At 33.7% G+C, this 25,523-nt stretch overlaps 1 protein-coding gene across 19 annotated transcripts in view; it reads right to left on the bottom strand.

The window, feature by feature from the left end:
* Positions 1–25,523, bottom strand: part of LOC115211116 (kinesin-like protein KIF13B) — a 772,943-nt gene that overhangs the window by 76,237 nt on the left and 671,183 nt on the right. For all 19 annotated transcript variants that reach the window (XM_036502438.1, XM_036502452.1, XM_036502447.1 and 16 more), the window contains 7 exons: positions 24,165–24,335; positions 21,893–22,047; positions 20,621–20,753; positions 13,854–14,097; positions 6,046–6,172; positions 3,969–4,024; positions 2,005–2,132 (listed from right to left, as the gene is read on the bottom strand). In XM_036502438.1, the coding sequence (XP_036358331.1) occupies positions 2,005–2,132; positions 3,969–4,024; positions 6,046–6,172; positions 13,854–14,097; positions 20,621–20,753; positions 21,893–22,047; positions 24,165–24,335 (1,014 nt within the window). The remainder of the gene's footprint in view (positions 1–2,004; positions 2,133–3,968; positions 4,025–6,045; positions 6,173–13,853; positions 14,098–20,620; positions 20,754–21,892; positions 22,048–24,164; positions 24,336–25,523) is intronic.

Raw genomic sequence — 25,523 nt, 5'->3', positions numbered from 1 at the left:
AAAAAAATTACACTTAATTCTGTTTTATATATAAGAAAAATATTAACCTACATACAAATATCCTAAGTATAAAAAAAAAGGTACTGATGGATGAAATCAGAGTGCAAAATTGTTTATTAGATTTAGCAAAGGGTAGTACAAGGCAGGTGCTGAAAAATTCTTGGCTTTAAGGGTATTGTAAAAGGTCTGGTTGGTGGCCCAACCTTCAGAGTTCTGTAACAGGGCATAGAAAAAAATGAAGGACTGCTGCAATGAGTGTATGAATCTGAGGGGAATATGTTGAATGAAATCACAATTAATTGATCCTCCCGTATTTTCTTTTATCCAAAGCCAGGAACTTTTCAACAGCCCCTTGTACAAGCCTAAACTTTATTTTACCTTATATAACACCTTAAATCAAAAGTATTTTCTTACAATATTATAAATTATAAAAATGTTGTCCTCACTCCCTTGCTCACAATCAGACCAGTGGCTGAAAAATGTTTCATTCACTAGTTAATAAAATTAACTTTCAGGCAATTCTGTGTGCATACTCTACACGTCCTCACATACATTGTCTGTTTCTTTCTCTCACACGTACACATTTTTGTATACATAAGAGATTTCCTACACTCTATCAAAACTTACTGACACTATAAGATTGGGAATGTATTAGAAATTCAGGGATTGCCAAACTAAAACCAAGAAAACAGTCTCTATTCTTGACATATGTTAATACATTTTTGTTCAATCTCAAGATTTAATTAATTTTATTCAACAAAGTAAAATCTTATTTATATGATGGCGAATTTATTCCTACTTGGTCATTAATTAAATTCAAATTATTTCACGATATTTACTGCTGGGAATCTTCTTAATCTCCTGATATGAATATTATTATTTAAATTTAAAGTACAATCACAATATATATCGCTGCAGTGATCTAGATTTAACTACGCTTCTTATTTCTTTACTGCCCACAAGGGGCTACATACAGAGGGGACAAACAAGGACAGACAAATGCATTAAGTCGATTATGTCAACCCCAGTGCGTAACTGGTACTTATTTAATCGACCCCGAAAGAATGAAAAGCAAAGTTGACCTCGGCAGAATTTGAACTCAGAAGGTAACGGCAGACGAAATACCTGTTTCTTTACTACCCACAAGGGGCTAAACACAGAGAGGACAAACAAGGACAGTCAAATGGATTAAGTCAGTTATATCGACCCCAGTGCATAACTGGTACTTATTTAATCAACCCTAAAAGGATGAAAGGCAAAGTCAACCTCGGTGGAATTTGAACTCAGACGAAATACCGCTAAGCATTTTGCCCGGCGTGCTAACATTTTTGCCAGCTTGCTGCCTTAAACTACTCTTCTATTTTCAAACAGTATCATACACTGATATTGGATGGACAATATTTCTGCTATATCATACAATTAACAGATCAATTATATTGAAACATAAGAATTTCAATTGTATTGTGTAATTTTGTTTTTCTCTTTTTATATAGCAGTATTCCTGTGGCTGGATGCTCCACTTCTTTCAAACCATGATGACTGAAAAGAGTGGATATGTTCACCATGTCACCAATGCATGTATGGATAGTATAAAGAAGATACAGTGCTACTATTGCATAAAAATGCAAACAAGTAGGAGAAAAGCACCTCAAATACATGTAGACCATGGAAGTTTTGGAAAATAATCATTTCATCGCACATGAAATTATTGTGCTTTACAGAGGTGAAGGAAAAGGTTTAAAACATAATGTAAGTTATATTGCAGATCTATCAAACCTATGCCAGCAAGGTAAAAAAGAATGAAAGAGAAAAAAATTATGATGCAATAATCTGCCATGAAGTTTTAAAGCAATATATAAAAGCTGTTCCAATAATTGACACATATTAGATGTGTCCTGTTCTTTTTCCCATTAAACTTATTTGCCCATTTGCTTTTATTTCACTAATGTCTCAAACACATAAATCTTTTTTATTCGTTAATAGCATTAAGTATAAAATACTCACATCTTTTTCTCCATATGTCTTAATGATTGGTAAACTGTAAAATTTCGCCCCATGTTCTTTGGGGAGAATGGAGTTGATTCCAGCAGCTTGTAAGCCTTCCTTGGCACTAGGTGTGCTCATATCATCAGCTGGAATTACAGAAAAAAATACCATTACAGAATTAATGAGACAAATGAGATAAACAAGCGTTTTAACACCACATCAACTAGATTAATTGACAGTGATCTCAGAAATATGCCAACATATGTCCAAAATTGATTTATTCAATGTGATTATTTGCTGAATATTCAACACATACAAAACACACATAACCCTGTTTCTTGTCATCATAACTATTAATAAGATATCATATTATGTTGGTGATGTATAAAGATTCTTCACTGAAAAATAATGAGATCAACTGAGCGAACCCAACACAGGAAAGTAAAAGAAAAAAAAAGGAAAATGTAATCCATAAGCAATAAGTCTTCGTAGTTGAAATTAAAAACACCCCCACACTTCAAAAGTAAAAAAGAAAAGTAAAATTAATTGACACAGTAGGAGGTTTCTATGGCACTTTAAACTCCAACTCCTTAATAGACTCAAACTGCAAATCAATGAATTTGTAGCACAGCTGCAATCAAAGCCAATTTTATTTCCAATTTTAAACTGATTTCTTCACTTAGGGCTCTGCTGAGATAACTAAAATATGGAAGCTTAAAATATATATATATAAAATAGAGGAATAAAAAAAATTTAAATTAAGCAAACTAGCTAATGGCGCTTTCTAATGTATTAAATTGTAACAAAAACTATTAGCTCATGTCATTTTTGATGTTCATGATGTATTGAACATTATAATATTGGAATACATTTATAACCCAAACATCAGGTCATGGGTTTTCTAACAACATTCACTCATATATATAATATTTCAAAGAAATATATAATTCCATTGCATAGCACTATGGGCTAGTTTCTTCTACTACAGAGCTGGGCCAACCAATGCTTTGTAAATGATCAATTTGATAGACAGAATGGAAACTATACATATATGAATATATGAGGGAGTACTGAAAAGTTTCTGCCTTTAAGGGTATCATGAAAGACCTGCTTGGAGGCCCAATCTTCCAAGTTCTTTTACAGGGCTTAGTAAAATTGAAGGACTGCTGCAATAAGTGTATGAAACTGAGAGAAGAATATGTTGAATAAAATCATAATAAACTGATCTTTCTGTGTTTTCTTTTACCCAAAACCAGGAACTTTCCAGCACCCTTCATATACACACATACACATCATCATCATTTAATGTCCGCTTTCCATACTGGCATGAGTTAGATGGAAAACACACACACATATATATAAAACAACAGAATTTGTTCATAAAAAATATTTTATTGCACTGTGTTGTCATCCATTTCATGAACAAAGAATGATCATTAATTGTATAGTGTAAATTGTATAATCCAACTGCACTATCAAATCTTCAGAGATCTGTAACTTTGAATTGTCATTTTATGTATACATAGTGGATTAGTGATAGTGTTGCATCACTGGTACCACAATAATGTTTTCTTTCAGAGATGGAGTACACATGCAGGTCTAAATAATGGTTATTTGGTATGCAATTTAAATTGCACTATACACACATATTACACACACATGTAATCCATGTACATGTGTGTATACACATGTGAATATTGCCAACCTGTGGTTTCACTTGTTTCTGCCTGAATGAAACAGTGATATGTTTACATTCCTTTCTGACATTACAACTGGTCACTCTGTACTTTGAAAGAACAGAGGAATAGAAAATTCCCTTACTTGAAAAACAGTTAAAAGTTGACAACAGGAAGAATATCAGACTATAAAATTCTGCCCCAAATAAGTTCTTTTCTAATCCATGCTAACATGAAAAAAGTAGACAAAAAGACAAACAAATAAACGAATGAGTAACAAGTATTTTTTTATTTCTAAATACTTACCATTCAGATCGAGGAATAATACAGGTACGTGCTGCTCCATGTCCGGAAGAGTTTCACTGACACAAAAAAGAAAAGAACATAGAAAAATTTAAAATTGTATTTCAATTTAAAAGTTTCCATTAGCACATATGCAAATAACAATGGGAAAAAAGCTTACAAGGGATATACTTGGCTAACAATTGACCTGTTAGAAATAGCAGCCAAATTTCCTTCAAATCACATCCTACAATTTTCAGTAAAGGATGCATTGGGCAAGGTAGTCCCTGACATAAAAAAAAAGTCATAGCTGGAATGTTTTGATCCCAGGTTTGATCAAACAGGTTGATCTGAGGTTAAACAATACACCAATTTAATTTTGCTCAAACATTTTGAGAATATGAAATTTCATCAGGGACATTGAATAAAATTCATGTAATATTGTCGAAATATTTATTTATGAATTTATATGTACGGTGTTTAAACCAGTCAACCACAAGTGTTTGTTGCTCCTATTAGGAAGTGAAATTCAAAAGCTTATTAGGATACAACTATACAGCTTCTAAATAACAACCATAAATTACAACTGGGTTATTTAAGTATGAATAAACACATAATGATTTAAGTACCAATGAAATTGTCAATCAAATGTCATTTAAAAGTGTGGACTAATATATGAAGATGAATTGAAATACTCAATAGCAAATTCAAGACCAGTCAAAAAATACTGTAGTGTAAACTATAGTGTAAATTGTAAATATTTTTTATAGTATCACTAGTCATATTTTCAACATTTAAGTATATAAAGTAAACACAAAGCTTAGAATTATAAAAGAGATTATTGGGGGGGAAAAAAGCAACAAACAAAAAATGAAAAAACACCATCACTATATATATATATATATTTCATAGTACTTAATGGTTTAAGATGTTGTGAGAAGTGAGCGCATGATAATATTTGTAATGAACTTGTAAATAGAAAATGCTTGGAAGTTTACTTACAGAGTGAATATAGATGAATAAAAAGTGTGTTAACCTTTAGTTACTGCAAGCTATTTCACACACAATATTTAAAATATTTACATAGAAGTTAATGGTTACAAATATAGTTACGTATACATTACAAAACCATCATAAATTGCAATTTGAAACTGATATAAGGAGAAATATTCTGTGGGTTTATCATCAAAGGCACATGGCCTAGTAGTAAGGGCATTGCACTTGTGATCAGAAGATCATGGTTTTGATTTCAGGACTTAGTGACAGTGTTGCATCACTGGTACCACAATAATGTTTTCTTTCAGAGATGGAGTACACATGGAGGTCTAAATAATGGTTATTTACTAATTTAAATTGCACTACACACACATGTAATCCATGTACATGTTTGTCTACTCATGTGAATATTGCCAACCTGTGGTTTCACTTGTTTCTGCCTGAATGAAACAGTGATATGATGTTTAAATTCCTTTCCGACATTACAACTGGTCACTCTGTACTTTGAAAGACCAGAGGAATAGAAAATTCCCTTACTCGAAAAGCAGTTAAAGGTTGTGTGCTTGAGCAAAACACTTCATTTCATATTGCTCCTGTCCACTTAGCTGTATATAAGTAACTCTATGACAGACTAGCATCCTGTTCAGAGGGATTGTTGTGATCTTGGTCACTCATACACTGTGGAAATTGGGTAACTGACCCAATGAGGCCTAGGAGTTCAGACAGTAACATCCAACATCCAAGGGTTGATGATGATGTTTGTTAAACTGTTAGAAATAGCAGCCCAATCGGTATCAAATCACACTTTATCATCATCATCATCATCATCGTTTAACGTCCGCTTTCCATGCTAGCATGGGTTGGACGATTTGACTGAAGACTGGCGAATCAGATGGCTGAACCAGGTACCAATCTTGATCTGGCAGAGTTTCTACAGCTGGATGCCCTTCCTAACGCCAACCACTAACCATAAAATACCCACAGAAATGTCAAAGCTAGAATATTTTTGATCATAGACTTGTTTGATCCTGACTGACCTGCGCTCAAGAACAATAAAGGAAAAAGGTCAATAAAGGATGTTAAAAATGTGGATGAAATTATTTACCTGTCAGCTGGTGCCCCTGGTATGCCACTTCCAGCAGCAGGGACCAGCACAGCGTTTCTTTCTTCAGTAAGTCCAATCCATTGTTCAACTAGAGATGTCTCTCGGTCGACTTCAGCTTCATTCTTATCTGAAATTTGATAAAAAAAAAAAGGAAAATTAACCTTCAAGTTCTCATACATCCATACAACTTGAGATTCTGAGAATCCCCTCTTCCAACAAGAAAAAAAAAAAGAAAATTATTTTTGTTTTTCTAATTATTTAGTTGAAGGCAATAGACTGATGTCACACAGTCTTTGCAGCCCTTTCCTCATTAGTAAGTTTGATGCTTTTGATGTTCAGTTGGAATTTCTGTAGGGATAATGCACCAACATCATTTAATGTCCTTTTTTCCATGCTGGCATGGGTTGAACAATTCATCAGAAACCAACAAACCAGAGGGCTGCATTGTGTTTGACTGTCTGCTTTGGCATAGATTTTAGTTGGATGCTCTTCATAATGCCAACCACTTTATGGAATGTACTGGATGTTTTTTTTTTGTGGTAATAGGGAAAATGTGAGCCCCTAAGGAGAGTTCTTGAAGTTGAGAATCAGGTAACATAAAATTGGTGGTTGAGGGGAAACACTGGTGAAATAAGGATGAAAGACAAGTCTATTGATGAGGAACAAGCATGCTATTTCAGAAGACCAGAACTTTTGCAATAGCAGTAGAGATACCAACAGCAGTATTGCAAGACACAATATTTTAGATTTTTTAAAACATTTCCCCAAATGTAAACAATACACTGTACAGGAAGTAAGTGGAATTGAACTCAAGTTGTCAAATTTGGTTAAGTTTGTATAGAAAATATTCTCAGAGCCACCATAAACATTTTCAAAAATAACATTTTCTCTCCAATGAGAGCCTTTTAGAAATGATTTTAGAAATTTTAGAAATGATTTTTTTCCTGAGTCAGATCACCACCAGTTTCTGCAGAGTTTAGCTTTTATTTAAATTTTTGAATTTTAATGTGCTATTTTCGTAATGTCTGAAACATGGTATGTCATTAAATTTTCCCACGTAGTTATTACATTAAATATAACTATGTAGTTAAGAAATTAAATATGCGCTTAATAGATACATATAATGATTCTACAAGAAATTTATTATATTGTTATTTCTGTTAGAAAAGGTTAAAGAATACAACCAATCATTTTACAGTAAAGTATTAATGCAAATTTTTAATGTAGGCACAAGGCCTGAAATTTGGGGCAGGAGAATTGTCAATAATATAGACCACAGTACTTGAATAATTAATTTTACTGATCCCCAGGATAGATGAAAGGCAAAGTAGATCTCAGTGGGGTTTGAACTTGGAACATAAATTGGGTTGTAACTAAATAGTGAAAAGCATATTGTTCAGTACTTTTACTGTCAGAAAAAAATGTCAGGTGGTGGAAACACCATACGTACAGAGCTATTCAGCAGGATTATACTACTTTAGGACACTAAGACATCACACTTGCACACACACATACATGCACGCACACACAGCTATCCAACAGCGATCAATGTGGAAACAAACTTAATCATTAAAGAAGAAATATTCTTCCATGTTAGTGACTTATAAAAAGAACTTAAGAGAACATAAAAGGCCATTTAATGACAGCTTCTTCAGATTTAGGGTTATTTATTGCTACAACCTAATGGTACTGCTTCTTGCGGACATATTGTTTTCCATGTAGGAATATTCTTGTATGTGTATGTATGGTGTCTGAGTATATGTGTGTGTTTGCGTATAGGACTCTGTGTGTATATGTGTGTAAAATGTAAAATAATTCCTTGTATTGATTTGATCTTATCACTTTGACATTATTAAACAGCAATTCTTTATCAATATACATCTAGCTCAGCACCAACCAGCCAAATCTGAGATGAAGCAGGAGATTTCAGAGCATTTATTCTGGATATAGCACAGCAATAATGGACCACAAACTTCACAATTCTCCAGCTGTAAGGCTAAAACTTTAATTTCATACAACTATCATGGTACATTATGCAACTATTTTATTCATGGAGTCAAAAGGACATTAAAGCAATGTTATGAAGTATACATAAAATAATTGTTCTGTAACAAAGACACTAGACAATTGAACCAGAAGGTTATGAGTCGTAATTCCACTACCAGCAACATATTGTATGCCTCTGGGGAAAAAAGGTACATTATCTTGGAAAGCTTAACAGAGAAGAACAAAACAAAGAGCTACCACTTATATCAAAGTGTGTACATAAAACAAATATAATTAAGTTGAAACATTTCTTTAATGAAATATAGATGACCTGTGGTGGAATTTTACACCATATGACTATAGACTATTAAAGTTATTAGATAATAATAAGTGTTAGAAAATTAGTTGGTGGTTGAAGTGTTAGGCTGTTTCAGTTTTGTTGACACTCACTTGTAGTAGAAATGCACAGGTTGTATCCAATTGATTAGAAAAAAAAAGTGGTTGCAAATTTGAGTGCTCGCTTATACATTATTTGATTATCAGAAAGGTATTTTTTAGTCAATAGCAATAACGCTAACAGTACAATTCTTACAAAAGAAAAACAAGGGAAAAACAAAAGATAATGGTGAATATTGATTATGCGTACACTATTATCTAGTTTACCACACACACATACACAAGTACTGGTCTTTATTTTTCTCAAAGACTTATAAACAATCAGGAGATAGTTGAGAAATACAATGTTGTTTGTTTTCACTAACTGAACTAACACTATGGTGGTTCTGAGTAACAGTGGGAGATGGGACATACAGAGAAGATAAATCCGTTTATTAAACAATATAGGCTACATTCATAAAACTATGAAGGTACCTCTGTCTCCTCCTCCTCTCACTACTACTATTAGGACAATAACCACTACTGCCTCCAGTTCTTCCAACTAATGAATTGTCCAAGTCCATACAATACGTATTTCATCCTTAAATCATCCCTATTGTGCCTTGTTTACAATAACCTGTATTTCAGTTATTTCACCTCTGAAATACACCCCTTATTTTTTTATATATTCTAAATCACATTTTGTGAGTATTGATATTGTTAGTTACAACTTTCTAGGGGGCTAATCATGGGCACCAGACAAAGTATTAAGGTTGATAAAACTATATGAAACCCTTATGTGTGGTGTCCTGGCATCTCGTTCCAATAACTGAAACTAGTAAAAGATTAAAACTATGGAAATTTTTATGGTCAACGGACAAAAAGATGAGAGTCATTCTCCCCCCACCCTCCTCATTATCTTATTTTAATGCCTATCTTCCATGTTGTTGTGGGTTTGACAAATGAAAGAGAAGTAATTAGGGCCTTGTACTTTCATGTGATTTTGTTCCAGATATAATTTGGTAATCTGCCAATTGCTTTAGAACTGAAAAAGGATAAAATAAAAGACTATGCCAGCAGAGAAAAAAAATTATTCCGATAGAAGCCAATGAGGGAGACATTACTTAGTCATGAGATCTGCTAGAAACAACAGCCAAATCTTCCTCAAATCACACTACCCAAATAAGGAATGGTTGTGTTAATGATATTTTGTATTATCTAAAAAAAATATATTTCTAAAAAGGCAAGATGGTCATGGTTGGTGCACTGTTGATCATAGTCCACTCAGTCAGGGTTGACCTGGGCCTAAAACAAATCGTGTCACTTGCAAGAAAGTATGACTTGCAACTCTACAGGTACCTAAAACTGTTAGTGAAAGCCTGTTGGCAAGCCGGCATAGACATCATCTTAGCCCTCTCATCCTTGGCATCAAAGATGTGACAGCATGAGGCTTGTGGGTGGGGGTTATAGCAGCACTTGGCTGGTACTAGTTTCAGCTTAATAAATCAGGGCAATGAAAAATTAGGTACCTTGCTCAAAGACATGACAAAAAAAAAAAAGAACCTATGCTCAAAACCGAACCTATGACATCCTGATTACAAGCCTAACACCCTAACCATTAGGCCCTGCATTTTCCCCATACAGCTGTGGGGAAGAGTAGAGTTAAACAGCAGCAACATTTCTAAACTTCCATTTTGTATTTGGTCTGCAAGATTCTTGATGTGAAACCATGTGTTGAAATAAATTTTGCTGCGTCTTGGGAGAGTCATTATACCAATAATAACAACATTATACCAATAATAACAACTCTCTCATGCACCAAATGGCAGTTGCTAAAAAGCATTCGTGAAGTAAAACCATGTAGCAACACCAAATGGCGGTGCCCCAGCATGGCCACAGCTCGTGAGCTGAAACTAGAATCAATCAAACATGCACACAGGTTCAATCCTGCTTCTTTATTGTTAGTCAATTGGTTAAATACCTAACCAACTAACTAATCAATCATTTTTTTTTAATGAGTTGGTTAAACAAGCATTCAGTTGTCTGTTTGTCAAAGTTCCTTTGTTGCCATTCATCTAAGAATTGGTACTAATTTTCAGTAAGTTAATAAAGCTGATACTTCCAGAAATTAACAGAAACACCAAATGACATTACACACTCAAGTCTTTCAATATGGTTTTAAACTGATGCACTGACTTCACTGATAATTTTATAGGGAAGGATACAAAGATAGTATTATATTGATTATTTCTCATCAGTCATTGGCACAAATATTGATCAATGATACTGATATGAAGAAGACATCTACATCTGTAATTAACATAATTAAAATGTATTGATAGGTTTATTTCTAACATTAATTAAACATTTAGACATTTGAAACATTGAGTGCCAGTCATATTCATATTGATAGCGGCAACATTTTAATTTGCATGATAAGTGAAAGTCGCAGTTTGGCAATTCTTTTGATATTATTTTAATACAGAGATTTTGTCTAAACAATTAGCTACCTAATGAGTAACGAATCTAGTAAAATGGCTGAAGCCAATACTTATATCTGAAATGTGATGTATCAGATTAAATCCATACTATTAATCTATATCATTGTCCAAAGCTAATATCTAGGAAGGAATGAATATTTAACTTCAAGATTTTTATCATCAAATTACTTTAATTGACATAAAGCAGGGAATCAACATTATGAGAGAGATTATCAAATATAGGACAACAATTAACCTTTTAATATTAACATTCATATTTAAATTAAAATCTCAATTAAAATCTCATTATAACATGAATAATAATATGAGATTATTTCAGTTGCACAACAATGCAATATATTGTAGACATGGCTGTCTGGTTATGAGGTTCACTTTGCAACTTGGCAACCATGTGGTTTTGAGTTCAGTTCCACAGTGTGACACTGTGAGCTGGTGCCATCTGTCAATTCTTTGAGTGTGAAATTGGTAGATGGAGATTGCAAGGAAGCTTGTCCTCTGTATGTGTGTGTGTATGTTTATGTCCATTTATAATAAAAACAAGTTTCACATTAATCTGAAGGGTTACTCTATATTTTTGTAGAGCATAAATTTATTATTCTAAGACAAGAATATTATTGATAGTGACTTTGAAGTTTTGGCCAGCTAAGCAATCATCGGACTGCATCCATTGAACATATTATATTTATATGCATACATACACACCGTAAATACAGGTACATCAAATACCATATAACATAAATTCATGATTTATTAAAATTATCTCCACCTCTAGAGGATGTATCATAATCTTGAAATGGTCAGCTCATTTCTGTGTATGTGTGTGCATGTATGTGTGTTAGTGTAAATGTTAATTTGGCAGGTCACTGTTTGACTAAAAGATGATGTCTTCTTTCTCCAGTGAAAAGATGTTCTGTAGTGCAAAACATTTTACTAATGGGACAAAAATACCATACTTGGAAAAACAAAGGTTGGAAACAAGAAGGGCATCTGGTCCTGGAAAATCTGTCTCAATTAATTTTTGTCTAATTATTACCAGTTTGCAAAAAATCAGACAAAAAAACGACAGTAGAGGTGATGATTATATTGAAGATTAATTGAAGCAATTAAGCAACCAATTTGTTAAAAATATAATCACAAATGAGTTAAAAGTAAATTTGGACTAACATAATACAAACAGTTTTATAAAATTATTCCATCCACTTACACTCACATTATACACCAGAACAAAGAAAACCATGATTTGACTTACTGCTTTTCTTAGAAGTCATAGATCAGAATTAATGATGCTTAAGTGTGAAGTCTCATTTCTATTTAATCTCAAAAATACTTAAGGTTACTTTGTTGGTTTGTTCCAGTAATACAACCTCAAGACATTGGAAACCTTTCACAACGACACACACAGTGTTGAATTATTCATGAGAGAATGTTCGGTTTAATGCTTGGCTAAACTGAATCTTACACTTGATGTATGATTTAGTTAGGTGAAACTAAAGTGTATTAAACACATAATTACACTTCATCATACAGATAAAATATCAAAGGGAAAAATCTCATTGAAATGAACACTAAGCAGAATTTATTTATAAAACTTGAGAAAGTATCTGGATTTCACATTAGATGCATGTATAAATGAAGACTGTTTTAAATATTGTATTTATTTATTTATTGTCTTTTTGTAAAGAGGTATGGCTATGTGGTAAGAAATTTGCATCCCAATCACATGTGTCTGGGTTCAGTCCCACTGTGTGGCACCTTGGGCAAGTAGCTTTTGCTATAGCCTCAGGCTGATCAAAAACTTGTTAGTGGATTTGGTAGAAAGAAACTGAAAGAAGCCAGTCATGTATGTGCATATTATATATTATATAGCATTACTATATATATTAATGTCTATTGTTATGTTCAGTTATAATAAAAACAATCTTACATTAATCTGATGGGTTACTCTATACTTCTGTAGAATACAAATTTATTATTATTAATCAAGAATGTTGTTGACAGTGACTTTGAAGTTTTGGCTAGCTAAGCCGTTGTTGGACTGTTTAATAATAATAATAATACTAAATGCCCTGATGCAGTACCAGGCAGTGGCTCTCATGGCTTCTGATCTTAACTGATTGGAAGTGTTATCATGTACATTCTTTTGTCTTGGTATAAAAGATGGGCTATAGCAAATATTCTGCTCAATACCACAGATTTGCTAGTCAGTTATTTAACCGTAACCAGTTGAGCATGTCTCTTAGTGGCTGATGATATGTGCATCTCTGACCACAGGCAGAAGTAGTGGGGGGAACATCGTAGCCATGTGTTGAGAGGGATTCTTTGGAGTTTGAATAATTCACCTCTGGAAACATGGGTGTTTCGTTCAACATCCTTAAACAACCCTTATTCAGGGACCTTTTGAGTGAGATGGGTTACTCGACCAGAAGAATATTCTAACTGGGCCCCACCTGCAAGGTCATGTGCTGTTTATCTTGATATGAGATCACCATGTTGCACACATATGGTTGTGATGCATGTGCCTGGTGTACCGTTATCAGACGAGTAGTAATGATGGGTATACTGGGCTTTGTATATTTTACCCCAGTGTCACTTTGATGGCATGCACTGCTCTCTCACTTAGTAATAATAATAATAATGTGTGTATGTGTGTGCCTGTGTGTGCATGTCTTTGTGTCTGTATTTATCTTCCATCACCACATGACAACTAGTGTTGGTGTATTTGCATTCCTGCAACTTAGAGTTCTAGCAAAAGAGACTGAGTTCCAAGCTTAAAAGTATATAAAAAAAAGTACTGGGGTTGATTCATTTGACTAAAATTCTTCAAGGTGGTGCCCCAGCATGGCCACAGTCTAATGACTAAAACAAGTAAAAAGTAAAAGATAAAGACAACAATATTGAAAGTGAACAATTCTAATTGCGATAAAAAAAAAATAAAAAGATGGTTACCTTGTTTGTTAATAAGCTTCTGAAACTGTTCGGCAAGGTAAGCCTTGCGTCGCATTAGAGCATCAGACCAACGCTCTCCAAGTAAATTGAGGTCTTCTTCTTGGTAGCTGTCTAAGCCTTTTTGTAGCTTAGAGCGGACACAAATACATCCAATCGAAATAGAGACAATAGATTCGCAGATCAGTGGTAAGGTTCCAGAATTGGCCACTGGTTTTACACGAACCATCACACGTCTGGAGTGACCCTGTACAAAGAGAATAACAGATGATTTCCTTAAAAAATTAAATAAAACCAATTTCTTAAAAAAAGGAAATAAAATCATTTCTTCAATCTTTGACCATCATGTATGGATTCTTTAACTCTTTTGTTACCATATCTCTCTTGAAATACACTACTTTAGTTTCAAAAATTTTTGAAAATAATGAAGAATTAATTAAAAAATAATTTTGTCATTATTAAACTGGGTTTTGTAACATTAATTAATATGGTAATGTAAAAGTGTAAGAGATCCCTTTCAGTCATGAATGACCATAAGATTGCACCTAGAAGGTTATCCTCTGAGGCACAACTCTGGACAAGATTGTTTATGGAAGACTGGCGGTCACCCATGCATACCAGCCTCCCCTCTCTGAGGAAAGGCAAAGGCTGATACAGCTTGGCACCAGTGACATCACAACTCATTTCTACAGCTGAGTGAACTGGACTAATGTGAAATAAAGTGTCTCGCTCGAGAACATAACACACAGCCTGGTCCAGGAATTGAACTCACTACCTCATGTTTGTGAACCCGATGCTCTAACCACTGAGCCATGCACCTTCACTATGTGAAAGAAGGTTATAATTTAAATTATTTCAAAATAGTTTGCATCATTGAACCTTGAGAAGTCTCAGGTGGGTTGGTACCAAAAGGTTTAAATAATTTGTATTCTATAATCTCACTATCAGAGTACAAAAAATGCTGGATCATCGTTACTATTCATCCTTTCAGTGCTGTTAAAATAAGTACCAGTGAAATATTGAGGTTGATGGCATTGATTTACCCCCTCCCCTCAAAATTACTGGCTGTATGCCTAAATCAGAAACCATTATCAATAGATTTCAATGAATTTCCGACATTTCTTTATTAACATATAATTTCCTTACACACATAAATCCTTGATTATATATTCATATTTTCTTCAGAAGTATTTTTGTTTCAAAATTTGCTTATTAGGTTGTGACAATAAATCATTTTTCTTAAGTTTATAATTGTAATACTAAAAGCTGAAATAACAAGCTTTATATTAAACCAGAAAATAACTGTACGATGTTTTCATTAGCCATCTAAACACTAATAAAAGAAGTAATATAGTCCAAACTCCTCTATAATTGAAACGTGTATGAAACTTTCTCTGAGGAAGTTGTTTGTGAAATTATCAAGGAAATTGCAAAATTCACTTCCAATCCAATAATGATTTGCAAAACATTTCATTGGCCCAGTGCCACAGAAATATTTTGCAGAAAGTTCCATGAAATTATATCTAGCAACTAGCTAGGAGAGTAAGTCATCCATAGAAGTAGCGATGTAGAGTATATTGTGGCCTAAATTCACTCTCCTAGCCAAAGTGTCTACAAAATAACTAGTTTGAAGTCAAAGTTATATATATATATATATATATGTGTGTGTGTGTGTGTGTGTGTGTGTGTGTGTAACATTCAAATTTTTGCTGTAAATTAAATTGTAAATATTTTTGAATTCAATGAAAACAAAAGAAATGAAACAGCCATATTGAAAAGAAGAGTAATCGAAATTTAGGAAAAAAGAAACAAAACAAAAGAATAGTTGGATATCTAAAATATAGGATAAAATTACAGCTAATTACTAATCAATATTTAATACTTTCAAAACAACACTGAAATTAGATAGGTAATTGAAATAAGCTGAATACAATATTTTTTTGAAAAAATGTTTAAGTTTAAACATAGCTGACAGCATTTCTCTGATAAATAAGTATCCAGCAATACTGTCCAACATTCTGGAACATAGATTAGAATTTAATTTTTTTGAAGGATCTAAAATAAAACAAGAAGTAGATATACTCTCTGTCCCTTGTTCTCTATTTCACTATTTTTTGGAAAAGTGAAATTTCTTTGTTGGTGCAAAATTGAATTTATTAAAGTATCTCATAAACATAGCCCATAAACAGAATAATTGTATTGAAATTGCTTACGGACACAACAACTAGAATATATATTGAAATCAAATTAGCCAGGCTACTGAACAGGAACTATAAGAATTCAATCAAATAATTCTCAATTGATACCATATTCAGTGAATCCTAGAAATAGAATTTCAGCTATAAACAGTATTTTTAGTAAGTTCTAATTTATATAGTAAGGTACAATACTTCCGTTTCAAATAAATCAGTACTGTACGTGTTTTATTAACCAGTGTAGGTATAAAGAAGAATACAAAAGAGTAAAGGTTAGTATATAATGTAGTGAAGTTAAAAATTTACTCATAGTGCTAATAATGTCTAAAATACTGCTGCAACAAATAAATGAAAAAAAAAATATCTGAAAATATTTTGTATCTGAGACATTAACAAACTGATTATGGATATCAAACTTAGAAATTCTTTCACAATTTAAACAAGATACTGACTGCTATAAACAGTGTGAGAAAAGCAATGTTTATCAAATGGTTAAAAAAATTTTGCTATCAAGTATCTCTTTTACTTGTTTCAGTCATTTGACTGCGGCCATGCTGGAGCACCACCTTTTAGTCGAGCAAATCTTATTCTTTGTAAGCTTAGTACTTATTCTATCAGTCACTTTTGCCGAACTGCTAAGTTATGGGGACATAAACACACCAGCATCGGTTGTTAAGCGATGGTGGGGGAACAAACACAGACACACAAACATATACATATATATACATATACATGATGGGCTTCTTTTAGTTTCTGTCAACCAAATCCACTCACAAGGCTTTGGTCGGCACGAGGCTATAGTAGAAGACTCTTTGCCCAAGGTGTCACACGGTGGAACTGAACCCGGAACCATGTGGTTGGTAAGCAAGCTACTTACCACACAGCCACTCCTGCGCCTGTGTTCAACTTCCATTATAATATTCTTAGTAAAAAGTAATATTACAAAAATTTATATGAAAAACTGCTTTAACTCGTTTGATACCAATTGCCTAAGACCACCTTTGTTTCTATGACACCAACTTTATATTTTATGGCAATTTACATTAAAACCACCCATCAAAACTTCTTGTTTATTAATGTTCCAAACACCAGATTAAGGATAAACTTATTTTACCAAATTCTTCCTTATTTTCAAAATGAATTGAAACAAAGACAGTGTATTTTAAGAGATATTGGTTTCAAATTTTAGCACAAGGCCAGCAATTTCAGGGGTGAGGGAGGAAGTAAGTTGATGACATCAATCCCAGTGCTCTACTTTATTGCACCCAGTACTTATTTTATTGCACCTGAAAGGGATTAAAGGCAAAATCGATCTCAGTGGAATTTGAACTCAGAATGTAATGACGGATGAAATACTGCTAAGCATTTTACTTGATATCCTAACAACTCTGCCAGCTCACCACCTTAAAGTGTGTTTTAACATAAATATAATAAGAAAATGGTTTATTTTCTTTATTCAGTGTCATCATACAAGTAGGCATAGGAGTGGCTGTGTGGTAAGTAGCTTGCTTACCAACCACATGGTTCCGGGTTCAGTCCCACTGCGTGGCACATTGGGCAAGCGTCTTCTACTATAGACTCGGGCCGACCAAAGCCTTGTGAGTGGATTTGGTAGACAGGAACTGAAAGAAGCCCGTCGTATATATATATATATGTACGTGTATATGTTTGTGTGTCTGTGTTTGTCCCCCCAACATCGCTTGACAACCGATGCTGGTGTTTTTATGTCCCTGTAACTTAGCAGTTCGGCAAACGAGACCGATAGAATAAGTACTAGGCTTACAAAGAATAAGTCCTGGGGTTGATTTGCTTGACTAAAGGCGGTGCTCCAGCATGGCCACAGTCAAATGACTGAAACAAGTAAAAGAGTAAAAGAGTATACTTTCCATAATCCTATTTATACATCGTTCGCTTTCCAGACATTTTTACATTACTGCATGTACTTTATATGCACTTTCTGACAAGTTGTGGTGCACCTGAGCACTGTATACAATAATTTCATTATTATTATTATTATATGATACACAAAAAAAAAAGGTACTTATTGGTAAGTTACTTTACATAAATATTCTTATTCTACAAGATAATTTATGCCTATTTGGCATGAATCTTAAATTTGGTATAAAATTAAAATAAAATAAATAAAAATATTAATAATCCTTCAGACCGACCAATTCTAAGCATGATTATAAATCCAGTTATTACTGAGACTGGTTATATGATTTTTCAGCTTCGTGACTTAAATTTTATTTAGCAACCACTCAGAAAAATGAAAATGAAGGTTTCGTTTAAAAGTCCACTTATTTCTACATTATTCCACCAAACGTTATTAATTTCAATCATTAAATATTTGCTGTGAGAATATATTTCTTTCATTTTACACATACAAAACAATCTTTTGTTACATTTTGCTACACACAAACACTATAGGATATTTTTCCATTAAAAAATAATTGAAATTCTGCTAAATTCAGTTATATAAACATTGCAGTGTTTGTAACAGTGACTGTTACATTAGAGGAAGGAAAAAAAAACAAGTTGAATTTGAATTGTATTAAAAATGAAAACTTTTTGTTGATGGATTGAACAATTTCTCAGCACCATACATTAACAACATAAGAACCACTAAATGCAATAGAGAACTCATATAGATCATCATTATCATCATCTTTTAATGTCTGTTTTCCATGCTGGCATGAGTTGGACGGTTTGACTGACGACTGGTAAGCCAGGAGGCTGCATCAGGTTCCAATCTCTTCCTAATGCCAACCACCTCGAGAGTGTAGTGGGTGCCTTTTACCTATCACCGGCATGAGAGCCAGTCAGGCGGCACTGGCATCGACCACACTTGAATGGTGCTATATATTTGGTCAATGGGAACTGTGTGGAAGAAAGCTTGTTGTATATGTGTGTGTGTATGTGCATTTGTGTTTGCCCTCTCACCCACTTGACATCTGGTGTTGGTTTATTTACATCCCATTAACTTAGCAGGTCAGCAAAACTTCCAGACTTAAAAAATAAGTACTGGGGTTAATCTGTTTGACTAAAACCTTCAAAGCAATGCCCTAGCAAGGCCACAGTCCAATGACAAACAAGTAAAAAATAAAATATCAGTTATATTTCATTAACAACTTCATTAAGAATACATAATCAGTATCACTCAGTTTCTTGTTTTAATAACAAACTGAAAAAGCACTATGTTTTAATTCACACCTATTAAATGCAGAGACCTATAGGGTTTGAAACCTCTATCATTACATCTTGTTAATTCCTTACAATGATATAGTAAATATACCACCTTTCTAATGTGAAACCTCTCACTGTTTCTTCTATTTTAGAGTCTTTCAAACTGTCTCTTACACTCATGTAACATTAATCTATCAATGTTTTTGGTTTCATTAATATTTGATCACAGTGTAATATTATACATTCTTTTGATTAGGCAGTAAGCCAATTGTTGAGAGCGGGAGATATAATCAATTGAATCAAGTCCACTACAATAAGTATATTTATTTCATGTATTGACATTTTATAAGAGAGAAATGTTGTGGCTGGTAAGGTTTGAACTAAAAAAAGTGGAGGGTTGAAGTTGACAACTTTAACCCTTTAGCATTCAGATTATTCTGTCCAATGTAATGCTTATTTATTCGTTGTTTTGAATTTATCATGAATTATCTTGTAGCTCCAAGAGTTTGATAATGTGATTGATTATTTTTAAAATGACATTGTAGGCTAGGTGAGAGAGGTCAGATCTAGCTGGCTTGAACATAAAACAAGTAGAATATTTGGGCCAAATACAGTTGGCTGAAGCACTAAAGGAATTCAGTTTTCTTTTCTGCTAGCTCACTGTCTATAAAAGGTATGTCAAAATAACCACAAATGTAACAGGAAAAATCTGTTACATTACTAGACAATGGCATGGCTGTGTGATTTAAGAACTTAGTTTGCAACCATATTGTTTTGGGTTCAGTCTCATTGTGTGGCATCTTGAGCAAGAGTCTTCTACTATAGCACAGGACCAATCAATGTCTTGTGTGGATTTGTTTGACAGAAACTGTGTGGAACTCCATCGTGTATGTGTATACGTGTGTGTCTGCATCTTTGTCCTTCACTGTCGCTTGACAACCAGTGCCAGTCCGTTTCTGCCTCCATACCATAGCAGTTTGGCAAGAGTGACTGTTAAATTAAGTACCAGACTTAAAAATAAGTACAAGGTAATAAGTATTTGTCTGGTCCATGCTAGCATGGAAAACACGGACATAACAGAAACAAGTAAACAAATAAACTGCTCAAGGCAGCGAGCTGGCAGAAATGTTAGCATGCTGGGCGAAATACTTAGCTGTATTTCTTCTGCTGCTACTTTCTGAGTTCAAATTCTGCCGAGGTCGACTTTACCTTTCATCCTTTTGGGGTCGATTAAATAAGTACCAGTTACGCACTGGGGTCGATATAATCGGCTAAATCCGTTTGTCTGTCCTTGTTTGACCCCTCAGTGTGTAGCCCCTTGAGGGGAGTAAAGAAATAAGAAACTGAAAGAGACAAATGAAATTTATAACAAAATGCAAGTTGTTTTACCTGTCGAAGTTGAAAGACTCCAGCAGAAGGCACTTCTGGCTTCGGCACAACTTCAACTGGAGTATATTCTCCCTGTTCATTAAGTTCATGAACTTCAACCCAGAATTCAATTTTTCGCATTACCTCATTCCACCTATTCATTAAAACAAAAACAAAAAACAAAGAACAATTAAATATATAAACAAACACCATCATTGTATCTTTCCACTCTTTCTTTTTTATTCTTGTTATTTTGAATGAAAGATTGAGTAATAAAATATAAGGTCTGTGCCAACATAAAATCAGGTATGGAACAACGAGGAAGCAACACTGAGAAGAAACTAATAAATTTTAGTTCAATAATTAATATTGGAAAAAAAAATTCATATCGGTTTTCACTTATGGAATAAAAACTACTGATTATAAAGGATACATTTAAATATGTTAATTCATTCAAAGTTTATTTTTATTGAAGTTACATCCATACGGATGCATAGAGTAGTATATTTTGTTAAAAAAATACTGGAAAAAGTTTGTTTACTAATGAATGTGAAACAATAATGTGAGAGAATATTAAAAATATTGATTAAAACATTTACGTCTAAACAGAGTTTGAAACAATGCAGTCCAAGTTTATGAAATTCTGGAAATATTGCAGAATATCATTCAATGTTAGTCACCATACTGTGTGTTGATTGCCAACAATGTTGATAAGAAGGATTTATTTAGAAATGTGTATTGACTAGAAAATAGTCAACAAATGATGTTATATGAAAGAATCTATTGAATATTTAGTGTTTAGTAGGTAAAAATTGATTTCTGTATATGACACCAAAACAGGAGTACAGCTGAATCAGATAGAATAAATAAAAGATATATATTTCATTTGTTCTGGACTGAAGAAAAACAAAATCAATTCTGGTCAAATATGAACTTGAGAATAGAGTGAAAAGTTACAGCAACATAAGTAAGGTAGTCCCAGGGCATTACTGTCCAGAGTCCTGGGACTCATAGGGGATGGTTGCCTGATTTCTGTGACATATAAGTGACCAGATCATAACATTTCCCTGAAAGAGACATGAGCCTGTTGCAGGGCCACCAATTTACAGCTTAGTGGGCGAGAGCAACATGAAATGAAGTGCTTCATTCAAAAACACAAAGCAGTCCCCAGTCCAGGAATTGAAACCACAATCTTGTGATCATGAGGGCAACACCTCAATAACTAGGACACATGCCTTTACTTTTACCTTTTTACAACAACATAAACAGTAAATAACTGGCGTTACAACTTACCTGTCTAATAAAGAACGAGATCTAGCTTGCCTGTTATCAGGATCCCAGGTATTATTGTTGCTGAAGCCAGGACTTCGATGGCCCCAAACCTCAATGGAAAGGGCTCCTTCGGAGGCATGTTCAATGAATTCTTCAGTCACACAAACTTTAAAGTCCTAGAAACAAAATAGAAATAATAATTAAATATCTTTTCACATAGATACAAATATGTATCTCATATGAATAAATATGACTATATATATATATATATCCAGAGATTTTCGAAGTGGAATCAATACCTGAAACACTCATGATAATTATTCTACAGACAGAATAGTATGATAATAAACCTAATACTATAATACAGCTAGTTCACCTCTTTGTGACATCACCACCACCTTTTACTTTAAAAATTATTATGTAAGCTTAAATGATATGAATTTTAATTAGGCTATTAAAAGGTTTCAAATAGAAAAAAATTAAACTAAACAAGAATTGTATACTAATTATTCAATTTGGAGTACGTTTATCTGTTTTCCTAGCAACATATCATCACCCAAACTATCAGTTTTATGTCTAATTTTCAACAAAAGACAATGTTTTGAAATTTATTATTTTTACTTAAAAATTTCAAAATATAAAAAAAATACAATAAGTCATTTAAATTTATTATGGAAAAATTTCAAGTAAAATTTGAATAATGTTACACAGAATGTTTTCTTTTATTGTCAATTATGAGACAAAAATACTGGGAAGCAGGATGTGATTAGAAGAGTGAGGTAGGGGTGGATGCATGGTGCTTAAAGAATTCTGCATTAATGTTTTGTTGGAAGATAGGGGTGGGAATGGATTTTCAGAGAGTTGCTGTTCGCAGAAGGAAGGATTGGATGTAATATGTGCAATGGAGCTTAAAAAACATAAATGTAACAATGGAAATAAGAAATAGAAAGCTAACTACATGAAGAGGAACAAACCGATGTTTGTAAAAGTCCACTATTAAAGTAGAGAAAGAGAGAGAGAAAGGGAGAGAAGATGAAGCCATACAATGACTGGGTCAGAATCAGGAAATATAGGAAAAGATTACTGATCAGAAAAATTACTTTCTTTTGAATATAGTCATGAAAGTCAGTAATGGTTGCATTATCCCAGATAGGAAACCAATACAAGACGTAATCCACAAGAGTTGTGTTCAAACAATTGTTTGACTTAATCCTACTCAGTAAAAAGCCTTGCTGATTCTGAGAAATAACAGTCTTGCTTTCACCTTAGCTTTCCTTGGATATGAGCCCGCCATACATTAGGCACCAGTAGACATCACACACTAAGTCCCTTACAGTTCTAACATATTACAACTCCTGATTCAAGAAATCAAGTTCATGGCTCAACACAAAATTAAATCAATCTGTGGTAATCATCTTTTACAATGGTTAAAGAACACCTATTTTGGAAATACACTTCTCATATTAGTTACCAAACCACCAGCTTGTATTCCAGATAAAACCATCTGCAATATAATCTATACTAGAGGTTTTATCAGTTTCTAAGCCCCGGCCCCACTACTTTTTTTCCCCCTTTATAAAACAAACTTCTTTAATAGCTCTGGCATTAGATCACCACTGATTAAGCATTATTTTAGTAGGGAGGTTATTGAGGTATTTTCAAATTGTATAGCTTTTAGCATTTAAACCAACCATATCCAGCTCAGATATTCAACCCATTTTTTTTTCATATAGGCCAGATCCAGCCTGTCACACCAGTATCTGGCGAATTTGTCTACAACAATTTGTCTACAATAATCCATGTACAGCAATTTATCTAAGGATACAATTCATCTACAACCACATGCACACATACATACAACCACACACACACATAGAAACACATACAGATAAATTGTTGTAGACAAATTCACCTAGAACTGTATAGCTTTTAGCATTTAAAACCAGCCATATCCTGCCCAGATATTCAACCTGTTCTATTTTCAAATGGGCCAGATTCAGCCCATGACACATACCCTACAATGTACTTCTAAAAATAAACAGTCACATTATAAAAATCTTGGAAGAATGACAGTGAATCATTAATTCAAAACAATGTGAAGAAATAAGCATTCATTTGATGGAATAATCCGAATGCCAAAGGGTTAAGAAATGGATTTGATACAAAATCTATCAAGGAAGCTGTTGTGTTCTAAATGAATTTGAAAACTGTTCCATTGGGGTCTGTGATATGATAATATGAGAGATGATATAAATGAAAACTAAAAATTTCATAATAATCCGACAAAAATTACCTTAGTATGGGAGAATGTTACTGTTGCACCGTCTTCTCGATCAGGATCACAGTATTCTGGGTTTACCAAAGGAGCTACAACGATTGGTTCCAATTGACCCCAAAAAGAATATTGACAAAAGACAAAGTTCGAAAGAGCTGCTGGAAGTCCTCGTGCTTCTCGAATAGATATCTATAAAAAGAAGAAATAATTGTTTAATTACTGGCAATTATGGTACACACGGAATGCTTAAAAAGCTGCAACACTGGACATCTTAAAGATCATATTCTGAAGCCAATATCATATTGCATCCTAATACAAAACACCATATTACCTTTGTCTTTTCTCTTTCATGTTAAACAGTCTGTGATCAAATATTGCTATCAGTTCTAATTAATGACTGAATGAATCACTTCTATTAGAAAACTAATTATGCAGTAAACATGGAAATAAATACTCTAATTTTCAGACTGTCCAGAGCATTGATAGCTACAAGAAATAACAATAAATGCTATAAGATGTAAGTTTAATGGACATCTGTACATTTGTTGTTTAAAAATCAATGTTTGAAATACTGGTTTCAAATTTTGGTTCAAAGTCAGAAATATTTGGGGAAGGGGTTAAGTTAGCTACATTTACCCCAGTGTACCGTTATCAGACGGGTAGTCATGATGGGTATACTGGGCTTCGTATATTTTACCCCAGTGTCACTTTGATGGCATGCACTGCTCTCTCACTCAATAATAATATTAATAATAATAATAATAATAAAATTATTAGGAGGGTCTTAAGCACTTGAAAGCTTGGGGACACCTTAGGTTACAGGTATCCACATAAAGGGGTAAGGCAATTACACTGACCCCAGTGTTCAATTGGTACTTATTTTATTGACCCCGAAAGAATGAAAGTGAAAGCTGACCATGGCAGAATTTGAAGTGAGAACATACAGATGAGCAAAATGTTATTGAGCATTTTTTCCAGCATGCTAACAGTCCTGCCAGCTTTTCGTCTTGCAGCCGAAGACCAGCAATTCTGAGGAGAGGGAGAGTGTTGGTCAATAACACTGATCACAGTATGTGACTGGCCCTTTATTTTACTGACTGTGGAGGGATGAAAGCAAAATATTGACCTTGGCACCATTCTAATTCAAAAGGTAAAGAGATGGATGAATTGCCACAAAGCACTTTTGTCCAGCACTCAAACAATTCAGCTGTTTCCCCTCTTCTTCTTCAACTTCTTTTTTCCATCACCACCAGCAGCAGCGGCAGCGGCCATTCAAGAATTTGGACCTGGAGATCTCCATTTCCAGCGACTTCGAGGGCTACCTCCCAGTGGTGTCGGGCGTCAACGAAGAGCCCTCGACTACAACAAGATGACCAA

Source organism: Octopus sinensis, linkage group LG4, assembly GCF_006345805.1.
Source record: "Octopus sinensis linkage group LG4, ASM634580v1, whole genome shotgun sequence".
NCBI classification, from domain to species: domain Eukaryota; kingdom Metazoa; phylum Mollusca; class Cephalopoda; order Octopoda; family Octopodidae; genus Octopus; species Octopus sinensis.
Note: the sequence above shows the minus strand (reverse complement) of the source record. Positions and strands in the feature narration are given on the sequence as shown.